Source organism: Sus scrofa, chromosome 7 (genome assembly GCF_054392235.1).
Source record: "Sus scrofa isolate SSC_HxYL_T2T_F1_AM1 chromosome 7, Sscrofa_HxYL_maternal_Yorkshire_Landrace_v2.0, whole genome shotgun sequence".
NCBI lineage: Eukaryota > Metazoa > Chordata > Mammalia > Artiodactyla > Suidae > Sus > Sus scrofa.
The window spans coordinates 105,633,125-105,646,042 of NC_139389.1; the positions used below are offsets into that span (position 1 = coordinate 105,633,125).

The window sequence follows — 12,918 nt, forward strand, 5'->3', positions numbered from 1 at the left end:
GTATATCATCGTCTTCAGATGTCTTCCTCTCCCAGTCCTTTGCTTTTGATGGTAATATACCGTCTCAAAGCTTAGAGCCTCTGCTTCTTCCTTCTTAACCCCTAGTAACAATAACTAAGTCCCTCTGATTAATTTGGTGATTCCATGTTCAAATTTCTGGCCTTTGTCTTGCTTTTTATTTCAGTTCCCCTTAATCCATTCCTTTATTGCTTTAAACCATTTAAATTTGTTCTCTGGCTCTAGTGTCCCTTATCCTGTTAATTTTGTGCATTCCTTAATATGGTTAGATATGGAAAAGGCAAAAGATGACTGACACTTTTAAAATCTAGTTAACTAGAAGAATAGTAATATCATAAACAGAAATAAGAAAGCCAGGAACAGAGCTTTAAGAGGATAGGTATTCAATTACCTGAAAGAGTTTAAAGATTATCTCCTCTTATATCCAGCCAAGGGCAACATGCCAAACTCAGTGAGCAAAACTCAGTAGTGCTATAGGATGGTGATAGACCATCCCAGTGAAGTTCCTATTGGAAATGAACTGCAACTTGGGAGAAGAGTTGTATTTGGGAGGTAGCTGCGTATAATACCCTTTGAACATTTTTTTTGGAAAGTTGATAAAGTCTTTTAAAAGGATACAGCTTAACAATTTGGTAAGTTTGATCTGAGAGTGCAGATAATATATTTAATACAAATAACATTGAATTATTTAGTAAGCTTGAAATTTTGTGGGCGAAACTAGAATTCTTCTTTTTAAGCTAATTCATTTTGTACACTTCCTGAATGGAGTGATGTTTACATAAGACAACAGTCTACCTTAACTGTACTTATGTGTTGTAATAAGCCTGGCAGTAATATGGATCTGTCTGCTATTTGCCATTTCAGAAATGTTAAGCAAGTTATTAATTAACTATAATAAATTAGGAAAGATTTGATGTAAGAGGAAAGATTTGAGATGTTTTAATATCAGTGACACCATGTTTCATCTTCTGTTGATCTTTCAGTCAGAATTAATGTAGGTCATTTCTTAGCTGTGGAATATTTACTTGAAATTATTCCAGGTATTTTGGAAGTTAGTGTGAAATTACCAATCTCCAGTAGTATAATCTGTCTTTCTGTTTCATTTTTAGAGTGTTCAGCCAGATTCTTCTTCTCCCAGACATGTAAGTCACTTTAATATGCCTGTAATTTGTAGTTTCTTAACATTTTTCAAGACCTTTTTTTTTTTTTTTTTTTTTTGCAATATTTCAGATTGAATTAAGGTTTATGTTATTTCTCATTGACAGTAGAAAGTCCCTGATTGTGCATTTATTCTTTTTAGCCTCCTTTAATCTGTAACAATTCCTTAGTATTTATCTTACACAGTATTAATATTTTTGATGGGTATGGCCAGTTATTTTGTAGATGATCTTTCAATTTGAGTTTGTGTGATGCTTCTTCTTTGTTAGATACAGGCTGTGCATTTTGGTAGGAACATTACAAAAATGGTGTGTTCTTCTCAGCACATCATATCAGGAAGCACATGATACTGATTTATCCATTTACTGGTGATGTTAATGTTGATTTTTTTGGCTAAGGGCAGTGTCTGTAGTGTTCTTCAAACTCTGCAGTGTTAACATTTTGGACTGGACAATTCTTTGTTGAAAGTTGGGGATGGAAAGGCTCTAACCTATGTATTGTAGAATGTTTAGCATTATCTCTAACCTCTACCCACTAGGTGCCAGTGGCACCCTAAGCCCAATTGTGACAACCACTGGGCTCCAGTCATTGTCAAATGTCCCCAGGGAGGAGAGGGGGCAAATCCCCTCTCACTCCCTCATAAGAACCACTTCTCTAATGTTACCATTTTTCTCTTGTAGTTAATAAGTATGTAAGTATATCATATGAGATACTTGGAGATTGTATGTGTGTCCTGCAAACTTCCACCCACTTGTTTTTAATATCTGTTGATGATTTGTGTCTGAATCAGCTATCATTTGATGGTTTTCAAATAGTGATTTTTTTTAGTTCCATCATTGCATCTACATTTATTAGTTGGCTTTTAACTGTAAATAAGAACTTTCCCTTTTTTGTATTGGTGTGAATTCATGGATTCTCTTTTGTTAAATGGAATATAGTATTACTATCATTATTTTGATGCTCAAATTGTCCCTGATTTGGCCACTGGGAGCCCATCAAGCTGCCTTCCTTTTGACATATCTTTATCACTTTTAAAGTACTTTTTTCCTTTTGGGCACAATACATTCTAGGCTCATCTTACACTTTCCTTACCCTACCCTGGGATCCTTGGTTCTTTTTAGTGAATAATGTTATTTATAAACTAAGATCTGGATGCCAGTAATCTCTATTGCTAGAATGTCATCGCTTCTAGATCCTCTAAGTGACTAAAGCTAGAAAATATATGTATACACACATAGATACCTATTCTTATACTATTCACATGCATATTAAGAATAGTGAGTTCATACTGATACCTCTATTTCAGTCCAGTATTGTAGGGTTTATTTTATTCTACCTCCTTTTGATATTTGTAATTCCCTTCTGCCACAGTCAGAAACTTGGCCTCAATGTGGAAACATTTTGAGTCCTTAGACTATAAGCTATCAAAGGTCTCAGTAGATAATCATGACTCTTAAAATTAACTTAACTGAATTCTTTTTTAATATCATTTTCAGGGTCATAATCGTATCATTGCCTACAGTAGACCAGTTTATTTCTGTTTGTGTTGTGGTCTTATTTGGCTCTTGGATTATGGTAGCAGAAACCTCACCACCACCAAGTTCAAATTATATGGAATAACTTTCACTAATCCACTGGTGCTTATATCAGCCAGGGATTTAGTTATAGGTGAGTCATCTTTAAAATATCTCAGATCTTAACATTAATTTATTTGTATACAAACTGTGGACTGATAAATGGATCAATTATATAGGTAAAAGTAGCTTAATGGGTTTACTTTACTGTTTATTGTAATCCTCTCAGTGAGGAACAAAACTATAGTGTTATTCTGAATGAAAAAAAAGCTATGATGCATACAAATATTATAGTAGGTCTTCTGTCGAGGCAGAGTCAATGAAAGATTTCCTTTGGATTATTTATCTTATGTTCCTTGTATGTGAAAAGGTTGAAATAATTTTAAAAACTGTTGTTTATAATTGGAAAGATTATTTAATACTCAGGCAGTTATGTAGAGAAATGATTTAAAATGGCTTATTTTAAGAAGTTGCTTAGTAGTTTTAAGCAATTTTTTAAAAATTGCTTCAGTTTATATTAATTTGGAGTTTATTTTTTTGTGTTTTTGTTTGTTTTTTGGCCATACCGGCATGTGGAAGTAACCGGGTCAGGGATCATACCCACGCCACAGCAGCAACCTGAGCCTCTGCAGTGATAATGCTGATCCTTAACCCACTGAGCCACAAGGGAACCTCCTAGGGTTTCTTTTTATCATTTATTTTATGATTTGGATAAACAAAAAGGACGATGTGATAGACTCATTTTTAATTTGCTTTTCTTTCCTTCCATAGTGTTTACACTCTGTTTCCCAATAGTGTTTTTCGTTGGTCTCCTGCCTCAGGTGAATACATTTGTAATGTACCTTTGTGAACAATTGGATATTCATATCTTTGGTGGTAATGGTGAGTACTTCCTTATAACAATTACTAATTACGGTATTACTTTTATAGATCATTAGGTAATAAACTGAGCATTAAAATGCTTTTCCAGTTTTAATTTTATTTTTATCTTTTTATGGCCGCACGTGCAGTGTATGGAGGTTTCTGGGCTAGTGGTCAAATTGGAGATGCAGCTGCCAGCCTATGCCACAGCCACAGCAACGCAGGATCCAAGCTTTATCTGCAGCCTATGCTGCAGCTTACAGCAAAGCCAGATCCTTAACTCACCAAGCGAGGCCAGGGATCAAACCCACATCCTCACAAAGACAATGTCAGGTCCTTAACCTGCTGAGCCACAAGGGGAACTTCTCCAGTTTTTATTTCAGAATTGAAATTTACAAAAAGGCACTCATTTAATAATTAAAGACAACAAGAATTAATTAATTTGTAGATAGAAAAAAATAGTTGAGTCTGCTACCTTAGAGAAAGATCTAGGAATAATGACTTGAAGAAGTGTTAAAATACTATTATCTGGAGTTCCCGTTGTGGCACAGCGGAAACGAATCCGACTAGGAACCATGGGGTTGCGGGTTCAATCCCTGGCCTTGCTCAGTGGGTTAAGAATCTGGTGTTGCAGTGAGCTGTGGTGTAGGGCACAGATTCGGTTCGCATCTGGTGTTGCTATGGCTCTGGCGTAGACCGGTGGCTATAGCTCACATTCGACCTCTAGCCTGGGAACCTCTATATGCCACAGGTGCGGCCCTAAAAAGCACAAAAGACAAAAAAAAAAAAAACAACTGTTATCTAAAGTAAAAGTTGGAGTTCCCGTTGTGGCGCAGCGGAAACAAATCCCCCTAGGAACCATGAGGTTGCAGGTTCGATTCCTGGCTTTGTTCAGTGGGTTAAGGATCTAGTGTTGCTGTGGCTATGGTGTAGGCTGGCAGCTGCAGCTCCAAATCGACCCCTAGCCTGAGAACCTCTATATGCCACTGGTGCAGCCCTAAAAAGAGCAAAACAAACAAACAAAAAATAAATAAAGTAAAAGTTATAGTGAGTTTACATAGAACCTGTCTAGATGTAATGAAATAAAAGATTTTCTGTCCCAAATAGATTGAGCTCTGATACATGGCATTATATTTGGATTTCAAACTAGTGTATGCATTTGATATTCTGTATACTTGGTTTTAGAACTTTGTTTTCACTAAAAGTATTCTGGTTTTGGTGTTCCCGTTCTAAAGATAAAACATTTTACTAAATAAGATTTTTAGAAACATCTGCTTTTAGCATAGAATATATGACTATGAATTGATACACTTATAAATTTATGCCCCTGTTATATGTACATTTTATTTTCAAAACTAGTGAGACCATACCAAAATTACTGTGGAATAATGTTTTTCAGAACTTGAAAATAACATTTTGGGCAGCCACTGTGGTTAAAACATACCCTTATTTTATTTAACCATCTAACATTTTACTGAAAGATGAACATACAACTAGAGAAAAAGACATGAGAAAGAAAGGAGTTACTGAACTTTGTAGTTTATTTCTATTTGTACTTCACATTTGCAGTCCACGTCTTCCGCATATATGCATTGAAATTATCCCTACTGATAAAATGTCAATATTATGGTTAAACTGTAAATAGAAAGTAAGTTTTTTCTGTGTTCTATGTGTCTGGAGAATTTTTAATGTTTTGAAAAATTTTTGAAGGAGGATGTTAAGACTGGGCTGGTGGGCTAGTCTTCAGCATAGCTTAATGGGTAGAAAACACTTTCAGTGTTTACGAGAAAATTATAGGTGCTAATTAATCTAAATCTATAGGGGAAGGTTAGCGTGGGTAATTTATGATAGTGGGCATGGTCATCATTTACAAACTTGTGCAAGGTGTTAGCTATTTAATATCTTCCAAAGAAAAAATTGGGGGGGTTCCCGTTGTGGCGCAGTGGTTAACGAATCTGACTAGGAACCATGAGGTTGCGGGTTCAATCCCTGGCCTTGCTCAGTGGGTTAAGGATCCGGCATTGCTGTGAGTTGTGGTGTAGGCTGCAGACGCAGCTCGGATCCTGTGTTGCTGTGGCTCTGGCGTAGGCCAGCGGCTATGGCTCTGATTTGACCCCTCGCCTGGGAACCTCCGTATGCTGTGGGAGCGGCCCAAGAAATGGCAAAAAGACCAAAAAAAAAGAAAAAAAATTTTGTCGATTTCTTTTATGGCCACCATGTAAAATTACTATTAAAGTCTTTTATTCATATTTTAAAAACAGAAGGTAGTTCTCTTAGCCATCCTCTGTTCCTTATTATTAGCAATCTCATTAGATCTGTTTTTGTTGTTATTGTTAGTAATTAGATCTATATTTTTGTGAGGATTAATTAACACTTGGGAATAAAGATTTACTTCTTTGGGTAACACCAGTTCTGTTTACACGGACTACTGTCTTTTAATGAATACTTAGTACATTTCTAGTTTCTTTTCAGGCTTCACATGCTTCATTTTCCCACACTTTTTAAAATAATAAGATACATTCTTGAAGTATAGTATAAGTGTAAATTTTTTCTGCTGTATATAAATGTTTATCACTCCCAAAATGAAAATATTTTACCTTGTTTCAGAAATTGTCAGTAGTAAACCATTGTTGTCATTTCAAAAATTTTTAAAAGGACAGAATGAAGAAACTGAATTTTTACACAAAGTTTTTTAAGGTATGTGTTTACCATAAATGTTTATAAATGTTGATTTCTTTTTCCCTTTCCTTTCTAGCCACTACAAGCTTGCTTGCAGCACTTTACAGTTTCATCTGTAGCATTGTGGCTGTAGCCTTACTGTATGGATTGTGTTATGGTGCCTTGAAGGTAAGCACTACATGTGGTAAGTTTTATTTTAGGGCTACTTTTCTGTATGAAGATTGTTTCCAATTGACTAATAATGATTTTTTTTTCCTGATACCACTTCATCATTAATTTCCATGGTCTTTATATGTTGAGCCTTATTCTCATTTATTTTGAATTTGAAAGCAGTTTCATAGTGAATCATTATTAAGAGAAAATCCTTTTCCATGCAGTGATCATAGGTTAATATTAGAAACAGACTACCAAAAACTAGGCTGGTCTGGGATAGAGGTGGGCTTGGTAATAACAGAATATGAAATTGATTTTAGATTTCTAGTTTAGAGTATAGATAAACTGCTGTTCATATCAAGATTTTTTTTTTAACACTTAAGGACAGTAAGTTCAAGTACTGCAGTTTAAGATACAGTCTAGTAAAAATTAATGCACTGAAATTTAATATCATTATTGGTTTAGAAGGATCTGGATGAACTGTTTTTAGCTCCATTTTAAAACAATTGCCACCAAATCATAAATATAAAAAAATTAATCTTTCCTTTTTTTTTTTTTTTTTTTTTTAGGGCCACTCCTGCAGCATATGTAGGTTCCCAGGCTAGGGTTTGAGTTGGAGCTACTGCTGCTGGCCTACACCACAGCCACAGCAACGCGGGATCCAAGCCGTGTCTGCGACCTACTCCACAGCTCATGGCAATGCCGGATCCTTAACCCACTGAGTGAGGCCAGGGACCGAACTTGAATCTTTGTGGATTCTAGTCAGATTTGTTTCCTCTGAGCCATGATGGGAACTCCATCTTTTGTTTTGGTTTTTTTTTTTTTTTTTTTTTTTTTTTTGTCTTTTGTCTTTGTTGTTGTTGTTGTTGCTATTTCTTGGGCCGCTCCCGCCGGCATATGGAGGTTCCCAGGCTAGGGGTTGAATCGGAGCTGTAGCCACCGGCCTACGCCAGAGCCACAGCAACGCCGGATCCGAGCCGCGTCTGCAACCTACACCACAGCTCACGGCAACGCCGGATCGTTAACCCACTGAGCAAGGGCAGGGACCGAACCCGCAACCTCATGGTCCCTAGTCGGATTCGTTAACCACTGCGCCACGACGGGAACTCCCATCTTTTGTTTTTTTAAGGGCCACACCTACAGCATATCAAGGCTCCCAGGCTAAGGGTCTAGTTGGAGCTGCAGATAATGATTCAATATTTGTATGTGTTTTAAAATGAGCACCACAATAATTTTTTTTTTTTGGTCTTTTGTCTTTTTTTTACGGCTGCACCACAGCATATGGAGGTTCCCAGGCTAGGGGTTTAATCAGAGCTATATAGCCTCTGGCCTACACTACAGCTCACAGCAATGCCAGATCCTTTACCCACTGAATGAGACCAGGGATCGAACCCGCAACCTCATGGTTCCTAGTCAGATTCTTTTCCACTGCGTGCCACGACGGCAACTCCAACACAATAAATCTAATTAATATCTGTCACCCTACATACAGTTTTTTCCTTGGGATAAGAACTATTAAGATCTACTCTGTTAGCAGCTTTCACATGTGCAATACAGTATTAACGTCACCATTGCTGTACATTATATCCTCAGAACTTATTTACCTTAAAATTGGAAATTTGTGCCTTTTGACCCTCTTTACCCCTTTTGCCCACCCCCTACCTAAACTTTATTTATCTTTTAACTGAAAGTCTGTACCCTTTTACTAGTCTTCCCATATTTCCCTACCTCCCAGCCCCTGGCAACCACTTTTCTATTCTCTATTTCTCTGTTGTAATATTCCATATATAAGTGATAACATGTGTCATTTGTCATTCTCTGACTTATTTCACTTAGCATAATGCTCTCTGGTTTCATCCACTTTGCTGCAAATGGAGCAGGACAGGATTTCCTTTTTTAAAGGTTGAACAACATTCCATTTTGTGTATGTATGTTTTAATAAAAAGGAGGGCAGTATACAAAAAATGGATGTTTCTTTTGTGCTTTTTTCTCTTTTTTGGCTGTATCTGTGACATACAGAAGTTCGCAGGCCAAGGTTTGAACTCAAGCTCCAGCAATGACAATGGTGAATCCCCAACCACTAGGCCACCAGGGTATCCCCTGTGCTTTTCTTTTTTTAAACACACCTGATGGCTTGAATATATAGTGTATTTATGGAAGGATATACAGTAAATTGATAATAGAAGTTCTGGACAGTTAGACTCATTAGGGGACCTTATTGCATACTTTTAGAATTAGCTTAATTTTTTGTTTTAAATCTATGCACTAATAATTAGAGACTTTTACATCCATTATTTCTGATTTATGCTTTCCTTGTGTTTATTTTTTGTTTTTCTTTGAACTTTAAAGCTCATTGAAAATTAATATTTTAGAGTTCCCATCATGGCTCAGCAGTAATGAAACCCAGCTAGGATCCATGAGGAAACGGGTTCCATCCCTGGCCTTGCTCAGTGGTTTAAGGATCTGGCATTGCCATGAGCTGTGGTGGAGATTGCAGACATGGCTTGGATCTGGTGTTGCTGTGGCTGTGGTGTAGGCCTGCGGCTACAGCTCCGATTCAGCCCCTAGCCTGGGAACTTCCATATGCTGCAGGTGTGGCCCTAAAAAGCAAAAAAAAAAAAAAATAATAATAATATTTTTCCGATAGTTCCCACTGTGGCTCAGGGAAAACAAATCTGACTAGTATGCCTGAGGATGCACGTTCCATCCCTGGCCTCACTCAGTGGGTCAGGGATCAGCGTTGCTGTGAGCTCTGATGTAGGTCACAGACACAGCTCAGATCCTGCATTGCTGTGGTTGTGGCTGTGGTGTAGGCAGGCAGCTGTAGTTCTGATTTGACCTCTAGCTTGGGAACTTCCATATGCCACGGGTATGGCCCTAAAAAGCCAAAAAAAAAAAAAAAATTAATATTTTTGCTCTAAGACAACTTTAGTACTTCTTACTAATATGTATATATTTTTTAGATCTTTACAGAGAATTCTAGAATTTGGGCTATTATATTATAAAGTGAAAACTTTGAGGCCCAGAACAAGTCCACTTTTAAATCTTTTGAACAAGGTCAGCTTCCCTGAGTGGTTTTGTTTTTCATGTTTTCTGAATTTTCTCCCACCCTGAATCAGGAGTTCATTGAAAACTCAGAGGTGGCTGGGTTTGTTTTGCTTTCTGTTTTTCTAGTTAGTGACTTAATAAAGGTGGTAGTTGCTATCTGTTTATATATTTGTGAATTACATTGTATGTGTGATGATCCTTAATTATTATTAATCTAAATAAAATAAGTCATCTCAAGACCAATTTAATGCTGCTGTGCTTTTATCTGAGGGCAGTCAAAAGTAGTGACAAGCATTTGTCAAATAAAGGCCGGCATCTTTTGTTTTTTTCTAGATACATGTTTTGAGGCAAAACTTGTATCCCATGAATTCCACATATCTTAAGTCTGCAGTTTGATAAGTTTTGACAGATGCATACACATGTGTAATATACAGCCCTGTCAAGATATAAAATAGTTTCATCACCATCATAAAGTTCCCTCTCATTCCTTCTCAGTCCCTCTGCCCCAGTCACTTTTATTCTAGGCTTGTGTTTCTTGAACTTAATATATACATGGAATCATACCATATTTATTCTTTTGTAACCGATGTATTTTATTCAGTATAGTGTTTTTGAGATGTCTTATGTGTATCAGTCGTTTATTCCATTTTGTTGTGAGAAGTATCTCATTTAGCTTTTAAGTTGTCTTATTTCCACTGTATGAATATGTCACAGTCTCCCTGCTGTCTTAGAGATGAACGTCTGAGTTGTTTCTCATTTAGGGTTATTATGAACAAGGCTGCTATGAACATTTTTTTTTTTTTTGTCTTTTTTTCCTTTTTTTCCTCCCACGGCATATGGAGGTTCCTAGACTAAGGGTCGAATCAGAGCTGTAGCCACCGGCCTACCCCAGAGCCACGTCTGTGACCTACACCACAGCTCATGGCAACGCCAGATCCTTAACCCACTGAGCAAGGCCAGAGATCGAACCCACAACCTCACAGTTCCTAGTTGGATTCGTTAACCACTGAGCCGCGAAGGGAACTCCGCTATGAACATTCTTACACAAGACTTTTGTGGACATATGTTTTCATTTTTCTTATATAGATGGCTAAAATGGAATTGCCAGTTTTCCAGAGGGGTTGTACTGGACATCTTTTGTTTTGATTTAATTTTTACCAGAGTTGCCATAGGCTTTTCTTTTAAAGAGTCAGGTATTTCTACAAGACTTAGTACTAGGAACAGCAGTGTCTTATCCCATTATCCCTTCCTCAGAGTCACTACTTTCAGTTCTTTGTGCTGATTCTTTTGGTATTTGCTTCCATATCTCTGAGTAACTAACTTACACTTTTTGTATTTTACCGAGTTGTAGGCCTTATCCATGGACTGCACTTTATGGAAGTTGTGGGCGTAGCTTTCTTTCACTGCTCCCTGCACGTAGTCTTCCTTGTCTCCATCATCACCTTATTATCACTATGCAAATGCTGTTCCTACATGCATTCATGTTCTCCTTTACTGTGTTTTCTTATGTATTTATCTTTCTTTCATTCTCAAACTCTTCACATATTGTTTAACTTTATTCTCAGTAAACTCAAACATAAAGGGAAGTTGAGTTCCTAACTCTACCACTTAACTGGGGACAAATTACTTAAACCATCTGTACTTAATCTCCTCATCTGCAAATTGGGAAGTAATAGTACATATCTCCAAGGATGATTGTAAGAATTATTTTAGAAATACTTACAAAGGACTGAGAATGGGGCTCAGTACATAGTATGATACACATAATGTGACGATGATGATACAGTTTTGATGTAGCCATTTAAAACAGGTCTCTCTGTTGTGATATGGAACAATTTCAAAGACTGTTATTAAATGGAAAAAAAGCAAGTTGTGTAATTACCCATTTCCACCATTCTCCCTTCTCACATCCCCAGAGAAAGATGAGTTTACCTCACAGGCCATACTTAAGAACTGGTAACTTTCCCTTTTACCAGAGTCAACTACTTTATACCAGGTACCATGCTAGTGGACTCCAGAGACACTGCAGTGAGCAAAGCTGATGTGGCATATCCACATCCACAGTTTGGTTGGTCTTAGAAACGAACTTTGTATTATTTATTTCTGGGACTATGCAGTTCATTCACTCAAGAAACACTGAATGCCTCTTCAGTGCTCTGGAGGATATAATGGCATTAATGTCTGAACAAAGGCATCGAGACAGTAGCATATCAAGTGTTAAGTCTTTTGCTTTGTACCATGTGTTGCCTTTTCCTGCTCCATTATTATAAGTAGTCAAGAGTTTGCCAAACCAGGTTATTTTGTTTTTCCAAAGGGAGAACATAGTTTGCTGTAAATTTAATACCACTAAAATCTGAAAGAAATTGATAGCAGCATGTATCAGAAACAAATTTATTATTCCTGGTATATTAGAGAGCTTTGGTGGCAAAAGAAATCTGATGATAATCTAGCAGTTAGATTCTAGTTTATCAGAAAGTAATACATATAAGTTTATATGGAATAAATGCAGTTAACATGGCTGAAAAGGTTTATTTGAATTCAATTATCTTTCTCCAAAATACTAACATAGAAGGATTATATGATGTGTTGTGAATTAGAAGCACATTGCTCTGTCATACTTTTTTTCCCAACAGGATTCTTGGGATGGCCAGCATATTCCAGTGCTTTTCTCCATTTTTTGTGGTTTATTAGTGGCGGTATCCTATCATCTCAGCCGACAAAGCAGTGATCCATCTGTGCTTTTGTAAGTGAGATCCGTTGTTACTGAATTTAAGAAATTTAAATAAGTTGGCATTTCTTTCAGATTTAACTTCCAAGGCCTGTTTTTCCAAAGCCTTTTCAAAGTGCTGTCAACTTACCTATATTTGGTTTTAAAATATATTAATTTTTGATCATTCAGACCATCGTTGGCTAAGAGTATTTGTTAGCTTTTTCTCTCCTAATTTTTAAAATTATATTTTAATAAAAATTTTCTTACTATATCCTTACTTATAGCATCTGAAACTTTTTAGACTTTGTCATTTGCTAATGATTAAATATACTTGGATCAGTTTGTCTTCTATCATATACTTTATTTGCCATTTGAATTACTGGTTTTTAGCTTAAGATGTATTTTTAAATTTTTTCCTCATTTTTTTTTTAAATGTAAAAGCTCTTTAGTGCAATCCAAGATTTTTCCAAAAACAGAAGAGAAAAATCCAGAAGATCCTCTGTCTGAAGTAAAAGATCCACTGCCTGAAAAACTTAGAAATTCTGTTGTAAGTTTTAGCTTTTTAAAAATGCCTAAAAGACATAAATTTTATACAGTTCATCATGTTGTATAATGAGTAATTTTTGAGGTAATACAATTTTAGTAATTGGAGAAAATGTATTTATATAGTTGTACATGATGGTTTTTATTTCAAGTTTTAACATGTAGGAAATGCTT

The 12,918-nt window shown here is 36.4% G+C and overlaps 1 protein-coding gene across 16 annotated transcripts in view; it reads left to right on the top strand.

The window, feature by feature from the left end:
* The window catches only part of PCNX1 (pecanex 1), a 173,320-nt gene that overhangs the window by 110,095 nt on the left and 50,307 nt on the right, over positions 1–12,918 (top strand). For all 16 annotated transcript variants that reach the window (XR_014811080.1, XM_021099419.2, XM_021099421.2 and 13 more), the window contains 6 exons: positions 1,128–1,160; positions 2,673–2,844; positions 3,522–3,632; positions 6,367–6,458; positions 12,125–12,234; positions 12,643–12,748. Coding sequence is in view for 15 of the 16 variants with exons in the window: in XM_021099419.2 (XP_020955078.2) it covers positions 1,128–1,160; positions 2,673–2,844; positions 3,522–3,632; positions 6,367–6,458; positions 12,125–12,234; positions 12,643–12,748 (624 nt within the window). In the remaining variant the exon portion in view is untranslated. The remainder of the gene's footprint in view (positions 1–1,127; positions 1,161–2,672; positions 2,845–3,521; positions 3,633–6,366; positions 6,459–12,124; positions 12,235–12,642; positions 12,749–12,918) is intronic.